The sequence below is a fragment of the Myotis davidii genome, unplaced genomic scaffold (assembly GCF_000327345.1).
Source record: "Myotis davidii unplaced genomic scaffold, ASM32734v1 scaffold520, whole genome shotgun sequence".
Classification (NCBI taxonomy): domain Eukaryota; kingdom Metazoa; phylum Chordata; class Mammalia; order Chiroptera; family Vespertilionidae; genus Myotis; species Myotis davidii.
Window position 1 is genome coordinate 2,122,386 of NW_006292908.1, and position 18,755 is coordinate 2,141,140.

The 18,755-nt window shown below is 41.0% G+C and overlaps 1 protein-coding gene across 2 annotated transcripts in view; it reads right to left on the minus strand.

The window, feature by feature from the left end:
* The window catches only part of NOL4 (nucleolar protein 4), a 233,177-nt gene that overhangs the window by 188,163 nt on the left and 26,259 nt on the right, over nt 1-18,755 (minus strand). For both annotated transcript variants that reach the window (XM_006766379.2, XM_006766378.2), the window contains exon 2: nt 1,853-2,002. In XM_006766379.2, coding sequence (XP_006766442.1) covers nt 1,853-1,924 — 72 coding nt within the window. In that variant the 5' untranslated portion in view covers nt 1,925-2,002. The remainder of the gene's footprint in view (nt 1-1,852; nt 2,003-18,755) is intronic.

Genomic DNA, 18,755 nt, shown 5'->3' on the forward strand with positions numbered 1-18,755 from the left:
TCTAGTGCACTGGAAAGATGAAATTGTTTTAAATTGCTTTTGGCATCTAATCAGATTTGGCTGGCACCCTCCTACAGACAATGAAACCACTCCTTTCTTGTTAGCTTTTCATTTAATACAATTAAACTGACGTATGTCTACTTACAGAGTCCTATCAAGTTCAGGTAGTTATTTCATGAAAATAGGTTATCATAAGAGTACACAGTTAGCAACATTAGTAGATCAATATACAATTATTTTCCTATGACCATCCAGAGATAAAAACCTGGCTTAGGAGACAGGTGAAATGAGCATGTGCAGAAATATTAGTCGACATAAAAATATCCTAAAGAAGGTAGGTCACTGCTATTAGTCATGATAAGAGAACCTCCTGAGATATGTAAGTCAAAAGAAAGTTTATGTGGCAGAATTATGTGAGGAAACTTATAATAGTGCCTGCCCACAAACCATGCAGTTTGGAAACAGCCAAGAAACAAAACCATAGAGAAGGAGAGATAAATACAACATGTATTAGGGGTTATTATTCAACTACACAGGTTCACTATGACCCTGGAAATATAGCAAAAAATAGTTATGGAAAAGAAGCTTTCTTATGCTCAGTAGCTCATTTTCAAACATATGTACCTGTATCTGAAACTGTGAGCATTTCACACATTTTTCTGTATCTGAAAAAAAAATGGATCCAGGCTGATATGGTGTATCAATAGAGCTGAAAACAGTTAATATAAAGGCAGCCAAAGGCAAAGTTCAATAAGAATTCTAAAAGAGCATATTCTTCTGATTGCTGATAAAGTACCTCTCACGTACACTTTGCTCATATTGGAAAAGAATAACTTACTGTTCCATTTTCCTAGAAAGGATGAAATATCTATATTAAGATGATTTTATAAACTTTTTAATTAAAAAAGCTAGATTAAAGTGTCTAGATCAAACAGTAAGTAATAATTAGACCTTTAGAAATAATATATAACTTCAGCTTGACAATATATATTTCAAAATCTAACAGTTAATTAAACCTTCTTTTCACATAATTTATGATATACACATTATATATATGTATCCATTTAAAAATGTCCCAGGGCATTAAATCTATAAAAATAACACATATCTTTTAATAACCTATTCTGTAAGAAATGTATACCCTTTGGTACAATGTATTCATATAAGGAGTCATTTAAAGAGTATATACGCCGAGGCCGGTTTGGCTCAGTGGATAGAGCGTCGGCCTGCGGACTCAAGGGTCCCGGGTCTGATTCCGGTCAGGGGCATGTGCCTGGGTTGCGGGCACATCCCCAGTAGGAGATGTGCAGGAGGCAGCTGATCGATGTCTCTCTCTCATCGATGTTTCTAGCTCTCTATCTCTCTCCCTTCCTCTCTGTAAAAAATCAATAAAATGTATTTAAAAAAAAATAAAGAGTATATACAATTTTCTTATCCATGTGATTATAAGCATTAAAGAGGAACTACCCAAACATATTAATATGGTTTGAAGGGGAAAGAATGTTAAAACTGTAGTGGTAGTACCAATATTCAAAAGTTCCAGCCATATTATGATGCAGTGAATAAATAGCATATTTGACTGGGACTCCCACATATTATGTACATTTAAAGAAAACAATATGAGACTCCTAGAGACAGGTTTAAATCATATACAATAGGCTTGGTGAACACACAACCAAAACAGAACCAGTAATAATTAAATTATAGCTTAAAAGTTGGGTGTGATCAGGAGATGGTCTAATTTATGTCGCAGATGGAATAGTTATCCTTCTTTAACCCCGTTTAATAAGCATGCCTAATACCAAATTTCAAAATGCATGCCTTGTCCTTCGGCCCTGCCTTTGCAACTTACCGCTTTGTACGTTCTCTTCTGCCCGGCGTGCTTCCGAATTTGTTCTCCATTTGGCCCTGTCTCCACGTGCATGGAGTAGATGATGTCGAAGAAATCTTCGACCACGGCCACCCGCCGTAGGGACAGCTTCTCGTCCACCCCTACGCCATCCTGAAACAGAAGCAGAACAAGCAGCACGAATTAGTAAAAAAAAAAAAAAAAAAAAAAAAAAAGTGTATTTAACACACAGTGAACACAGAAAGTTGCTTCAACAAAAACATTTTCACAGGCTGAACCAGGGCATGTGAGTAACTCTCTCAATCACTGCCCTGCACTGGGACACACACCAGGGCTCCAGGCCGAAGCAGTTTGCCCTGTGAGGTGAGAGGGACAGGAAAATGGACGTTTTCCCTGTGCTGGGGCAGAATGGGCTCATTCTCACAGTGGCCCCAAGCTCTCTTTTCAGCCTCAGGGGCAGACCCGGCCATTTGGCCTCCAGGCCTTCAGTTCACTCACATATTCACAAACACACAAACAGGAACAACAAAACATCTGGTAAAGCAAATAATCTGTAAAAATGTGGAGCTGAAATAAATCTTTGATTTTATGTGTTGACCATTGAATAAATTCACCCTAATTATATAAAAATAGCACGTTGGTAAACCAAATTATGAACCTTTAATCTGCAGCATTCTTTAATATCTTCTAAAGTGTTTGTTACGAACCATATTTTTTTTAAAAGAAGGGAAACAGCAAAATAACTTGTAAAAATTCAAACAAACAGTATTTCTGTGGAAATACTCAGGAAAAGAAATAGAACAAAGAAGCATAAAGAGAGAAATGAAGGATTTCAACCTAAAATAATACTTCAACCTAAAAAAAAAAAAAGAGTGTTTTGAGTGGCCAACCCTCCAAAAATGCATTAATTTTATACCAGCATTTCATTTGCAAAACTAGAGAAAATGTAATTCCACTTCTTTCCAAGATTGATGATTTACCCAGGAAAACAGCATTGAGGTCCAAGTTTATGCTTCTTCACTGAGAAGATAATTACAAGTGTTTACGGAGCAGAGTCATTCTCCTTCCGCACAAACAAAAGTCAGTCTGAGTCCCGAGGAGCCCTCGCCTTCGGCACAGAGGCCTGGGCAGCGCTGCCGGGCCATGTGCTCAGGCTGCACGCGCGCTGCACTTGTCAGATGCTGTCTGGCGGGAGTGGCTTCCACCGCCTCCTCCTCGCCTGCTCTGCTGCTGCCCTGGAAGCACAAATCACTTTCCCTTTCAAGGTCCCGATTAACCATGCGTCACTGAGGCTGCTGGCTTCCCTGCTTTTCTTCTTAAATATGTTTTTATTGACTTCAGAGAGGACGGGAGAGAGAGAGAGAGAAACATCAATGATGAGAGAGAATCATTGATGGGCTGCCTCCTCCACGCCCCACACTGGGGATCGAGCTTGCACCAGGGCCTGTGCCCTGACCAGGAATCGAACCGTGACCTCCTGGTTCATGGGTGGACGCTCAACCCCTGAGCCACGCCCGACCGGGCTCCCCTGCTTTTGCACCATCTCACCGCACTAACATCAATTAACAGCTTACAGAGTAAACAAGGGTAGGGTAAAAACGAATCTTCTCTCCCTGAAAACAGATTTATTTTTACGTAAATTTAGGGTTCATTTGAAGATTTAGTCAACTGAGCTATCTCCTTTGGTCATCACTGTGGATAATGCAGTATTTGGCTGTGATTGAGCAGCACAAAGGCATCTTCTCGCGTTTTCCCTTAACGAACAGACACGATCATTAGCTGAAAGAGTAAAGTTATCCCCGAAGTACTAAGAACAAAAGCGAGGTAAATAAAAATGAGTTTTAGAGATGCTAATATTCATTGAACACTCAATGATAACAAAATTAATAGGTCAAAAGACATATGGTGATCATGGCCAATGGCCTATAATGCGTGAGTATATTTGGATGGAGATGCTAACAAAATAAAAAATAATTTAAAGCCTTTACAGCTAAGAAACCAATCTTGTGAGTCATAATCCCAGGGGGAGGGAGGGGGAGGAGGGAGAGACAATTTTAGGAAAGCTCTGAGAGTAAGAATTGAGCTATGTGCATTTGACTACAAAGTAAAAATTATTGACCTAATTATAAGGCAAGGAATTAAAGCCTAGAAATAAAGGTTCTTTACTCTAAATTGATCAGAAGAGCTACAGTAGACTTTCTCTGAGAAGTAAGGGTGAACATTAATTAATGAGATGTGGAAGTGAGATCTTGTCAAAACTATCACACTTCGCGGAGAATCCAAATGCATTCTGTGCCTTGATTTATTGCTATTATTATTATTAATGTTACTGTCTCCTAGATTCACACTATCAAAGTCTGAATCAGTCCCTTATCCAGTAATCAAATAATTCTACCTATGAGCTAGCTCTCCAAGCTACTCTCTCCCCTTTTTCTACTGGGCTCCTGACTCATGAACCCAGGAAATGACCTTTGGAACCTCCACCAGAAATCACATATAGTGCATGTGCCAAATCTACTTTGGATGATGTGCGTGTAGTGTTAGGTCTTGTTTTGACTTGGTGAGGAAGAGTATGTTTATGGGTTAGCATTGCTTATAAGGGGCTAAAAACTGTGAGGTGGCCCATGTACTGAGTTTCTGCCAACCTTGGCTTACCTTTGGGAACAGCACTCTCTTAACCACTTTTCCACTAATTTCTCTCTATTCCAATGTGTCCTCAAATAGTCCAAATAATCTTCCATGAAAATTATAATTATCTCTGAAACTAATATAATATTAAATGTTAACTGTAATTCAAAAATAAAAACATGGTAACTGCATCAACTTAGGATTTATAAATTTCTACTAGACTCTCACACCTCTAAGATACAATTCACACTCCTTAATGTATTATACATTTAAATATTCTTGATCTGATTCCAATTTACTTACCACTACCCACCTTATCTCTTATCATTACAACACATTCTAATCACAATGAACTCAACTTTCCCTGAAATTTTTTATGAAGTTTCCATAAAACTTATGACTTCCCCATTAGAGTCTAAGCTTACTGCAGGCAAAAACTGCATCTGTCTTTTCAACTGCTGTATCACAAGAACATAGAATTGTACCAAGCAGAAAATAAATGGGCCATAATTTTTGAGTAGATAAATCAGAAATCAATAAATGAATGTTCTTTGCTTTTCCCCTAGAACAGCAGTTCTCAACCTTTCACAGGGGTCTCCTAAGACCATCCTGCATATCAGATATTTACATGACGATTCATCACAGTAGCAACATTACAGTTATGAAGTAGCCACGAAAATAATTTTATGGTTGGGTCACAACATGAGGAACTGTATTTAAAGGGCCAGAAGGTTGAGAACAACTGCCCGAGAATATCTTTCAACTGGCAAATTCGTGTTCAGTCTTCAAAGCCCACCTCACATGTCCAGTCTTCCATGAAGCATTTCCTGACTCCTTGAAGCTAAGTTACTCACGTATTTCCCTGTGCTTCTACCTCCCTTTGCTCATTCCAATTTTTAGCATTACATATTTTGTTTATTTATTTTTTATAATATATACAGCGAAATGCTCAGATCTTAAGTATGTTGTTCAGCCAGTTTAAGTAAATGTATCAAATCACATTTCCATCATCCCAGATAATCCTTTCATATTCTTTCTTAGTCAACTCCTTCAAAGCAATGACTGATGATTTCAACCACCAGGATAGTATTTGCATATTCCAAACGTTTACGTACTGGGATTATAAAGTATGTACTTGTGTACTTCTGTGTTTCACATTTTTCATTTAGTGTAATAGAGACTTATTCATGTTTTTGTGTGCATCAGAATTTCATGCGTTTTACATCTGAATAATGTCCCACTGCATGGCTAAGTCACAATATGTCCATTTTCCTGTTGATGGGCATCTAGGTTGATTCCAGTTTGGCACTATGGTGGGGGAAAAGGTGACTAGTTTGTATTTTAAATGATCTCATCACTGTAAGATCCTTACTCTGCACAATGAGCTCACCAGGAAAGGATGCTTAGTGATAATGATTGAGAAATGCTAATACCGAGAGTAGTCCTTGGTGTATAGTACTTGGTCAGTAAACATCCAATTAGAACATAATGTGTGTCTCTATAACCTGGATAATTTGTACAAACTCTTTGCCAAGCAGTTGGCTCGTGCTAATAGGTATTGGGAAGAGAGAGCACATTATGCCTCTTTGAAGTAAACTATCATATTCCATCATTCACTTCCCAAGTTTCCTTGGGCAATTCCATTACATTTATTTGGTCCTTGGATTTTTTTTCATTGGAAATATGAAGATAGTTATAAGACTTATCTGTCTTGATTTGAGGATTACTGGAACTTTGCATGGAATTTAGTAAGCACTCAACAAAGGTAAGCTGTTATTTTATTACTAGAGGCCTGATGTACGAAATTCACGCAAGAGTAGGCCTTTGCAGTCATGGCTGCCTGGATCCCTCCATCGCAGCTGAGGCAGCTACCTCGATCCCACGGCTGCAGCCCCGGCTTCATCCCAGAAGGACGTCCGGTCTAATTAGCATATTACGCTTTTATTATTATAGACTAGAGGCCCAGTGCACAAAATTAGTGCACTTTGGGGGGGGGTCTCTCAGCCCAGCCTGCGCCCTCTCACAGTTCTGGAGTCCTCGGAGGATGTCCTATGATGGCATAGGCCTTCTCCCTGACAGACATCCTTAGCGGGTCAGTGCACGTCATAGCAAGCGGTTGAGCGGCCTTAGCATATCATTAGCATGTTACACTTTGATTGGTTGAACGGATGACTGGACACTTAACATATTAGGCTTTTATTATGTAGGATAATGTGTGTCCTTCTAATGCCTGACTAAGCCTCTGAAAAAAGAGACAGAGTTCTGGTGATAGTTCCCTAAAAAAAAAGTAAAGGGCACCCAGAAAAGCCAACATAATATTAAAGGAGAAGAGCTAAGTGAGAGGATTGACACTACCCAACTTCAAGGTTTACTAAAAGCTACTGTAACCAAGACAGTGTCATACAAAAGAACAGATGAATAGATCAATGCAACAGAATATGAAGTACATGAATAGACCCACATAAACATAAACTGGTCTTTACAAAGGGGCAAAGGCAATAAAATGTATAAAGATAGTCTTTTCAACAACTGGCGCCAGGAAAATAGACATCTACATGCAACAAAAAGAGAACAATCTAGACGCAGAGCTACACTCTTCATAAAGAGTGATTCAAAATGGAGCAGAGCCCTAAATGTAAAAATTCCAAATGATAAAAACTCCTAGAATACAGGAAAAATACCTCAATGAACTTGGGCATGGCAATGATTTTTTTTTTTGGTACAACACTGAGGGTACTATGGACGAAAGAAAATAATTCATAGGCTGGACTTCATTATAATTAAAAAGTTCTGCTCTGTAAGAGACACAGTCAAGAGATTGAAAAAATAAGTCACACATGGGGAGAAAACATTTGCAAAAGATATATCTGATAAAAAATTATTATCCAAAATATACAAAGTCTTAAAATCCTACAATAAGACAACAAAAGTCTGATTATAAAATGGTCAAAATATCTGAACAGATATCTCACTGAAGATGTACAAATGGAAATCAAGTATGTGAAAAGATGTTCTGCTAATATATCATCAGGAAATTGCAAATTAAAAAATGAAATACCACCACAGACACAAGTCATAATGTTTACAAAATACTGTGTTAAGACAGAGACTGTATCGTAATAAAAGGACCTCAAGATATTTAGATGGAAATGTATTTATCTCTCATCTAACAGTCTAGTGGGCGGGGCGTAGCTCTGCTGTCAGAAACACATGACTGCCCAGGCTTCTCCAGACTTCACTATTTCCCATCGAGAAGTAAAAGTGAGAAAGTGCAGGAAATAAGTTGAGCTCATCATACTTAAGGTCCACACCCAATCAATGGACCACACCGAGAGGCAAGGAGCGCTAGCAAACGCAGTCCGTAAACTGCCAAATGCAGTCACATGTCCCGCTGTGAGTCAGAGGAAGAAAACGATGAATATGAGGGACAAGTGGGAGCCTCTGCTTCATTCACTAGCCGGACCTGACAGAAACACAGGACATGTGCAAAGATACAAGGGAAAACGAGTAGAAAAATAGGCTTCACATTCACAAAGGACAGTAATATTTGATAAAACAGGCAGTCAGTATTGGGAGGTGAGAACCAATGGAAACATAAGTTTGGAATTACTGAGGAGTGGTTGCTATGGAATGTGCAGGACATGATAAAGACCACCACACAGCAGCCAGGCCCAATTTTTCCCAACCTAAAGGGATTCTATCATTCTTACCATGATTCACAATTCTATACCCATCTTTCTTTCCGAGCACTCAGAAAAAGAAAGCTAAAATGACAAAATGCAGCCTTAAGGAAAGTACGTTTCAAACAATCAGCAAGGAACAGGATGCTCTCTCCACAAAGAGATTTTCCCAAGAAGAGATATTCACGGAGTAGCAGCTGAAATGCCTGTTTGCGGAAACGTCTCCAATGTCCTCCACCCTGAAGGTGAGCGTATGCCCTTCCTCTTCTGGTTCTTAGACTTCCCGTCTGTTAGAAGTAAAGGCTGCGGAACTTCCCCCAAGTGGCTCCATAAAAATCCTGTTAGGGAGCCCTAACCAGTTTGGCTCAGTCGATAGAGCATCGGCCTGCGGACTCAAGGGTCCCGGGTTTGATTCGGGTCAAGGGCATGTACCTTGGTTGCGGGCACATCCCCGGTAGGGGGTGTGCAGGAGGCAGCTGGTCGATGTTTCTCTCTCATCGATGTTTCTAACTCTCTATCCCTCTCCCTTCCTCTTGTAAAAAATCAATAAAATATATTTTTAAAAAATCCTGTCAGTGAGATCTCAAGACCCCCATCATAACCAACGTCTTCTAACATCTATCGAGCACTTACATGCACCGTGTAACATGGGCGCTATTTAACTCCTGCAAAGTGCCAAGAAGAGCAGAAAGGCTCCGCACTGTCCCAGATGACAATGACACCGCTAGCAAGTTGTGGAGCGTGGCTATGAACCAAGGCAGCTTGATCCTAGCACCAGCTTATCCATGGCTGTCTGCATGCTCCTTGTCAGCTATCATGTAGCTATCATGGAGAGGGAAAGTCAGAACAGAATAAGAAACTGGAAAGGAACATGGCTCAGTCTGGGGTGGGTTGAACGGAAGATGCCTACTGGAAAGACAAGTATCAAGGTCCACAAAGAAGCTAGAAATAGGGGCCTAGAGTTCAAGCAAAGTCTGCACAAGATAACACAGACTAAAGAGACAAGAGAATGACAGGGCGTGTGAAGCTCTGGATGGGAATGAGAAGGCCCACGAAAATATGTAAGATGGATACGACAGAAAAGCAATATACAATAATAAAATTTAAAAAGAAGGAAAAGGAAAAAGTGAAAGACTGAGAAAGAGCTTCAAAGAGAACAGAGAAGTGCCAGGAGAGATGGGGAGATTTTCAAGGAAAAGGACAGGTTAGGTGAAGAGGTCCAATTCTTAGCAGTGGGATGACAGGTGAGAGGGAGAACCAGATTCCGTGCCCGGGGAACTCCGGAAACCTCTGGAAGAGGCTGCAGCCAAGTGATAGGTCACTGAGGACAAGCGTGTCTCGCATTCAGAGCTTTCCCTGGTGCTTGGACGGTATAAAACTCTCCCAGTGGTTTTGAAAACCCCGTGACACGGAAAATGTGGGGAAAACCCAAATTATTACCTATCTCACCCATCAGCTTTAGGAAAGGAATTGTTGTCCTGCATTGTTGGGACTTTCTAAAGACATAGTATTAAAGTCAGCTGAAAGGCTGGTCTATTCAAAAGTGCAGAACTATGGAAGGAAACTCATGATTATCAGTAGCAAAAGCTACAGGGAGCTTTCAGAGAATGAGAGCTGGGCCGCAGCCACAGTAAGCAAGCAGAAACTGAGAAGCAAGGGGCTGTGACCAACAGCGGTTCACAGAGCCTGCCTGTAGGGCCAGCAACTCAAGGTCACAGAAGCCTCAACCTGCTCTCATCGGGCAGTCCTTCCTGCTAAGTTCATTCATGTCTGTGGTCAGGAGAGATGCATCGTGCACTTAATCTTGAACCTGAGCTAAGTGTCAGTATTCTAGGCTACACCCTCCCACCCCAGTTCCAAGGCAGACCCAGGCTAAAATAACCCCCTTTGCAAAGCCAAAAACGGCTCTCAAACATGGAAGAAACAGAGCCCAGAAAAAAAGAGATTTTAGCACTGGATTGGCATATAGAGTTGGGGACACACCGGCACACACACACACACACACACACACACACACACAGAAACAAGGACCGGGCTTCTGAGCAGTCTGTTTTTTTCTCTATTATGTCCCCAGATATCTGACTTCACTCATTTGTCAGAAAGCAGCTCATTCCATCAAGAGGACATTCCTACAAAGAGTATCCATATCCTCTAAGTGAAAACAGGAATTCCACGCGTCTTCTGTAATGAAAAGGACACACAGCTGGGAATTCTCTTTCTGTTGGTCCTTAGGTCTGGGCAGGACAGGGCCCTGCGGAGCTGGTGAGCTGCTTGCTAACAGGGGAGCCTGGGGCAGGCACAGTGTAATGGAGCCCTATGTTTCCACCCTCCTCTGCGGTGAGCGGAAGACAGGCAGAGACAGAGAAATCTGGGTGGAAAGCCGAGCAAACAAAGGCGTGGGGGGGGGGACCTCTCATTTCCTGTTTGTGGGAGGCGACAGGCGGCAGCTGCTGGGTTGGGGCTCCTGGAGGAGCCACTGGGGCAGAAGGGCTCTGGTTGCTGTTTCTACTCCAGCGCCTGCAGGAGCAGGAGCAGCGGGTGCAGGCGAGGCTGCCCCAGCGTCTCCATGACAACCCAGGAGGGGTGGAGTGGGGAAAGGGGCCCTGTACCCCAAAGCCCCGCCGCCTCCAGATCTCGCTACCTGGCGCTGGCTCTGGGCTGGTCCTCCACCCACACGCCCCACGCCAGCCCCTCCACGCGCTCAGCCTCCGTGTCCCTGGCCAACCGCACAGTTGCCCTGGCAACGTCAACGCCTGCAGGAGGCAGGCCAAGGCCCCAATCCATCCCCACATAGAAGCGAGGCGGAGGCCAGGAGACCCCGCTGGATGGGACTCGGTTCCTCACCCCCTCTACGTCCCTACCCACTGGGCGGCACTTCTCGCCCACCTGGAGTGACCCCCAAGGGCTAGGACACCCACCGTCCTCTCCCTGCCCTTCTCTCTCGGAGGAGGAGGAAGCGGCCAGTGCAGCCAGGGGCTCAGAGGACCCAGGCTTCCCAGGGGAGACAGAGGGGCCTGGGGTGCAGGTATCAGCAGCGGGTCCTGCCACCCCAGCCAGCTAAACCCTGTCCGGCAGAGGCGCCCCTAGCGGGCAATTCAGAATTGCATTCGGAAGCTGGTTTTGCTCAGAGCCTGAAGGAACCCAACCCGGTGTTTATTTACTGGAGCAAAACCAGCTCAGGCAGAGAAGGGCGTCGCTCCTGGCAGGTAGCAGAGTCCGTGGGGGCTGCCGCCTTGCTTTCAAAAGCATCCAAATGCGCCACGATTTTGAAAGAAAGAAAGGCTGTTGTTCCGATGTAAACAAAGGGAAAGCCAGAGAAACTGCTGCTCATTCTCTAGTTGAAAATTTTAGGACAGATTTTCCAGTGTTTACAATGTGGATCCGTCCTCTTCTCGGACAATAATTAATATTCTGTTGCGATAGCCAGGACTTTCCATGATGAAAGCTTTTATTATTATCTTTTTAATAAGATCCACACAATTTGAACACAAATCGTAAGCAATATATGTATTGCTGAGCATACACTGTATCATTCATTTTTCCAAACACATTTGGAGATGCTTGATAAGTCAGTGTATTGCTAAATGCTGACTTCCTAGCGCATTTGGCAAAGATAATATTTAACCGGAGGACATACATGGAGAAACAAAAATATTTGTCCATTAAAATTAGGTTTAATAGTCTGCTTAAGAAATTTTAAGGCAATCTTTACATATGTGTACATGCGTACATTTGGGAACCAAGTACATTTGGATCCTAAAACAAAGGATTTCTGAAAGAGCGTTCTGAGATTCTGCGTAAGCCTTAAAATGCAAACGGAAGCCCTACCAGATGGGGCCCTGGTGTCTATGCACTGATATACTCAACGTTATAAGGCAGTTATTTCCCAAGATGATTTTTCTAAAGAATTCCATTTTAAATGTGATGTGCTGTAAGTAGGGGATTAATAAAAACAATATGTCATTAATCATCTCCAAAACTGCCAAACTATTTCCATAACAGCACAAATCTCCTATCTCCCTAAGAATATTACTCATGCCCTCGAATACCAAATTTGGTCCCTTTTTGCCCATATTGAGTAAAGGCAAATGTACAGCACGTGCCACTTAAAGACTAGGGCGTGTTCCAAAAAATGTATCGCTGACCAATTCTGTCATTGCGTGAACATCACAGAGTGACTAACAGGAACCTAGATGGGATACCCGACTACACACCGGGGCCATAGGGTATATAGCCTATTGTTTCAGGGCTATAAGCCTCTACACATGTCACTGCACCAAACAACTCAGGATTAAAACGAGCACAAGAGGGAATGATGCAATCAAGAAAATGACATGGTAAACACGAGATGTATGAGGCTGCTGTCTGCATAGCAGTGCATGGTATTAGAACAAACTCTTGTGCTCTAAGATAACAATAAACATACAGTAAATATATGACTAGCAATATAGTTTTAATTATCGCTATCAGGTATAAGTACTGTGCATGCTTGTATGTGCTATACGTCTATAGGACCTTCCTTCTGGAAGCAAAGGTCCCAGTCTGTTGATGAATATAGGAATATGCAATCTTAATATCACCTGTCACTTTTTTAATACATTACTTTATTGTTGTTTCCTTTCAATCTGGATAGGGACAAAACGAACAATATTGTATTTAAAATTCCAATAATTTCTAACCTAGAATTTAATATATATGTATGTACATATATATGTAATATATATAACGTATTTTTCAAATTATTACAAATTATATTTTTACAACCTAGGTGAGGTTATATTAAATACTTGAATTATTAAATATCTCTACTATATCGTCACCTAGCATTATAATAACAAATGACCTAAATATATTTTGGTAACTACATCAATCCTATATAATAAAAGCCTAATATGCTAAGTGTCCGGTCATCTGTTCAACCAATCAAAGTGTAATATGCTAATGGTGATATGCTAAGGCTGCTCAACCACTCCCTATGATGTGCACTGACCACCAGGGGGCAGATAATCTACCAGTCGACCAGTTGTTATGACATGCACTGACCATCAGGGGGAAGACACTCGGACCAGTAGGTTAGCTTGCTGCTGGGGTCTAGCAGATCAGGACTGAGTGAGACACTCCCTAGAGCCCTCCTGCAGTCCCTCCCTGGCTGGCCAAGTTCCCACGTCCCTCCCCAGCCCCGATCGTGCACGAGTGGGGTCCCTCGGCCTGGCCTGCGCCCTCTCGCAATCCAGGACCCCTCAGGGGATGTTGGAGAGCCAGTTTTGGTCCGATCCCACAGGCCAGGCTAAGGGACCTGGTATATTAATATTAATCTATTAACTGATGTAATTTTGAAGTATCCAAGTTTAAATGCTGATTAAAATAAGAAATTTTAATCTTCTAAATTAATTAAAATATTATTTTTAATTTTTTATGAGAATAAAGAAGTAAATATTTTATAAATAGAAAATCAATTTCTCCTGTATCCACCAAATAAATACTGGAAAACATTCAAAGACTATCTGCTTAAGTGGCACCAAATTACCAGCCTGCTCTGGGGCTCCACATATCTTGATCTATATTCAGAGTATTATATTAATTCTTGAGTGGCAATTCTTTGCCACACTCACAGATGTTACAAATGTATCAAAACCAAAAATTTGGCAGTGCCATGGGTTGTCTAAATGTGCTTTTACTAGGGGAAAAATTCATCCTAACACGGGTGATATGTTTTCAGCAATGTGAATGATAATATTTCAACTTCAATCATAATAACCGTTCACTATTTCTTCATTTGGGAACCTCCTTTTGATGTCAATTGAGGCTTCTTTACTGTTTTACTTAAAGTTTAAGAATTCCGAAATACCACATGATCTCACTCATTTGTGGAACATAGAGAACAACATAGACTGATGAACAAGGACAGACTCAAAGACAGAGAAACAGCGAGTGTAAGAATTCCTTAGGAAACACAAGACCTCAAAGAGTGACTCAGAGCAGCTAATTGGTTCAGCGCCATTTTGCAACCAGGAAAGTGGATGATGGTGGGCCAACTGCCCCGCATTATTCAGTGAGCAGTGTCCTACCAGTCTGCTTGCTCCTTTAGAGGGACCCTGAGCTAACTGCCAGCCTAATGCCACACACTTGGGCAGGAAGCTTCAACTGTACTATTCAAACTAGTGTATGGAGGTGGCATCAACCAAAATGGCCAAGTGAGGACCTCTGAAAAGATGCTCTTCCTAAAAGCAATGGAAAAAGTGGCAAAAAAATGGTCAGAATCAACTTCCCCAAATCACTGGGCACTCATCAAAGGCTTACAACCCTGTGAGCGTGCATGAAAGAAAAAAACCTGCATCTTAGAAAGAACAGGAAAATGTATGGTGTTTTAACTGGCACTAGTTCCATCTCCTCTGGTGTTGCTCTGCAGTACCCTTGAAAAATCACAGCCCACATTATTAGTACAGCCTGGTTGGCATCAGAGAGAAGAGAATAAAACTGGAAGCTTTTCAAAGCCCAGGTGCCAAAGTACAGCCGTATTCTTTCACCTGTCTGGTGGTGCTCTGGGAGATCCCATTTAGCAGGCTGTCTGAAGTCGACATGACTCAGAGCTCACCCAGTGTGAAAGCCTTCTTCCCGGGAGAATTTATGGAAAGCAATTATTAAAAAAAAAAGTTTTCCCATTGCAGCTGCCTAAGACAGTGGGTAACATTTGAGTCAATATGTGACTCAGACTACACAAAAGCTTAAAAGTAAAAACTATGGAATGAGATGTCCATTGGGTATTGAAAGGCTCTGACATGTTGATGTGGGCATGCTCATTGAAGGCCTATGAAAGCCTCATGTCTCACTTCTAACTGGCCTCCAGACCCTACAAAGATAGGAAGTAAAGGTTAGGAAATGGTTGTCAGCTCCATGGCTCAGGGTCAAGGCTTGCCCTAACATAGAGAGCCCCTTAGCATATACTGGGACATGTACGGGTTCCTGAAATTTAAGAAAGGCATTCTTCAAAATTAGATAGACTACTCATGCAGAGAAAAGACATCAGTGGCTACAGATGACAAGCAATACAGACTTTACAGAATTAATTCAGAAAATTCATTAAACAAAAAACAATATAACTGTAACTGGCAGCAACAACAAACCTGGAGAGAGAGAAAAAAATGTTCATTTCCAAAATTCACACATCATGCTATTGAAAATATTCATTTTTCAATAATAAATTGAAAGATTCAAAGAAACAAAGTAGTACCCATACACAAGAGTAAAAGCAATCATTAGAAAATATCTCAAAGGAAGCCCAATTGTTGGATTTTCTTCAAAAAAATTGTTTAAATCAGCTATTTAAATATGCACAAAGAATTTAGGAACATCATATATAAAGAACAAAAGAAAAGTCTGAAAACAATATCATACCAAACAGAAATATCAATAATGAGAAAAATTGTTTTCTTAAGAAAGGACCCAATATGAATTCTGAGTTTGAAAAGTAGAATCACTGAAATGAACAATTCACAAAAGGGGCTCAGCAGAAGAGAGCAGAAGAACCAAAGGCAAAAGTTATTTGCGCAGAAGAAAGAATCAGTGAATGCAAAATCAACTGAAATGATCCATTCTGAAAAGCAGGAAAAAAATAAAGAAAAATGAATAGCACCTTAGAGATGTGTGGGGCACCAATGCATAATGAGAGTCCCAGGTTGAGAGAAGTGAGAAAGGAGCAGAGAAACCATTTGGAAAAGAATGGGGAAAACTTCCCAAATTCAATGAAAATAATGAATCTACACAGAAAGCTCAATGAACTCCAAATAGGTTAGAATTATGGACTGATTAGTGTATGCCCATCTATAATAATAAAGAGCTAATATGCTAATTAGACTGGACAACGGAATGACCTTCCAGAACGACCAGTGGGCAGAGCTGTGGGGCCGCGAAGGCCGAGGCAGCTGGGGCACAAGGGTCGAGCTCCTTGCACACATTTCGTACATCGGGCCTCAAGTACTTCATGTTTTGAAGCTGTAATCCCCAATGTGATGGTATTTGGAAATGGGGCTTTTGAAAGAGAATAAGCATGAGATGAGGTCACGAGGGTGGGAACTTGTGTTCCTTTTCCCACCAGGTGAGAACAGTGGCTAGGTGGCTATCTACAGTCTAGGAACATAGTTCTCAAGAGAAACTGACTATGCTGATACCTGGATATTGGACTTCTAGCCTCCAGAACTTTGAACAAGTAATTGCTATGGCAGCCCTAGCAGCCAAAGACACCTAGATCCTTCATCAAACTGCGGGTGGTTAAATACAAAGGAAATACTGAAAGCAACGAGAGAAGCAACTCATCATTTGCAGAGATTCTCAGTGTGATAAATAGTTGATTTTTAGTCAAAGCCAGGGAGGTTTGAAAGCAGAAAGGCCAGAAATCATATGTTATAAGTGCTAAAGGAAAAAGAAAAAAAAAAGTGTCAGTCAGAATTCTATATTCAGCAAAACTATCCTTCAAAGGGAGAAATTAAAATATTCCCAGATAGTATATCTGACCTAAAAGAAATACTGAAGAATGGTCTTCAGGCTAAAAGGAGAGGAAACTAGACAGTGACTTTAATCCGCATAAAGAAATAAAGAGCTCTGATAAAGGTAACTATACAGATTAATATAAAGAGAGAAATAAATAGAGCACAATGTCTTTTTTGTGTGAATTTTTTTTCTCCTACCTAATTTAAAACATAAATGTATAAAGCAATAATTAGAAATGTATGTTACTAGACACACAATGTATAAAGATTTAATTTGTAGCAATAAGAGCATAAGTAGTAAGGCTCTGTAGGAGCAAAGGTTTTGTATACTATTGAAATTCTGATGGTAAAAATCCTAGCTGGACTATTATATGTTAAGAAGTTGATGAAAATCTCCTAAGAAAATCTCCATTAAGAAAATTACTCAAAAATATATAGTAAAAGAAATAAAAAGAAAACTAAAAAGGTACATAAGAAAATAGCCATTGAATACAAATAAAGGCAGTGAGAAAGGAGAAACAAGAGACATGACAAATTGTAAACAAATAACAAATTAGTAAAAATAAGTTCTTCCTTATCAGTAATAACATCAAATGTAAGTAGATTAAGTAGAACAATTTAAAAAAACACTGTAGAATAGATTTTAAAACATCCAGAAAAAATATCTATAAGAGGCACATTTTATGACACCAAATGTTGAAGGATAAAAAGATATACCATGTAAACATAAAGCAAAGGAGAGGTAAAGAAGCTATAATAATATTTGACCCAGTATATTTTAAGATAAAAATTATTCCTAGAGACAAACAATGATATTTTATAATTATAAAAATGCCAATCCTCAAGAATATATAATAATTAACAAATACACAATGAATAACAGAGCCACAAATACAAGAAGAAAAAACTGAGGGGTGTAATAGACTTCAATACTCAACTTTGAAATAATGAATAAAACAACTAGACAGAAGAGCAGCAAAGAAATAGACAACTGGAACTACATTATAAACCAACTAAACCAGGCAGACATCTGTAGAGCACTCTACCCAACAACAGCAGAAATACACATTCTTCTCAAGTTCATACATAATATTCTGCATCTTAGGCCATATGGTAGGCCTAGAAATGTGTTAACAAATGAAACAGAATTGAAATCATATAAGGTATATTCTAAAGTCACATATAAATAAATAATAAATCAATAACAAATAAAGTTGGAAAACTGGCAAATCTGTGGAAAATAACCAGTGAGTCAATACTTTGAGATAAATAAAAACAAAAACATCTATATATATAAAAGCCTAAGTGACTGTTATGATCTGTCAATCAAATGACCAGTCAACCAGTCACTATGACGCACACTGACCACCAGGGGGCAGATGCTTGATGCAGGAGCTGCCCCCTGGTGGTGAGTGCGCACCCACAGCCAATCTCATGCAGCAGGCCAACCTTCTGTGGTCCCTCCCCTCAGCCGGCTGGCCCCAGTGGGCCTGATCAGGACTGGGCCAAATGGCTCCAATTGGCACCAATCGCCAGCCAGGCTGAGGGACCCCACTCATGCATGAATTCATGCATCGGGGCTCTAGTCCTATCTAATAATAGACAAACATGGTAATTAACCGTACCTCCGACACACTTCCCATTGACTAATCAGGGTGATATGCACATTAACTGCCAACCAAGATGGCATCCAGCAGCCAGGCAGCTGAAGTGAGCAGGAGGCTTGCGTGCTTCAGTGATACAGGAAGCCAAGATTCCAGGACTGCTGCAGCCTGGCTCTGAGCTCCAGTCTACGCAACAATGTTGCAATTATAGAAGCTAAACAAACCCCAGATACCTGCTTTCAGCCAGTCGGCCTCTGAGCTGGAGCCACAAAAAAGTTTCAATTATAGAAGGTAAATAAATCCCAGAATAAAACAAAAAGAAAAAAAGGTGAGACTGGGAGCTTCCGTCATTGGGGGGCTTGGCCCACCTGAAAACAGCCATCAGCCCCTCATCCAGGCTGGCCAGGCACCCCAGAGGGGACCCCCACCTAAAGGGGGTATGGGCAGCCTGAAAACAGCCATCAGCCCCTCACCCAGGCTGGCCAGGCACCCCAGCGGGACCCCCACC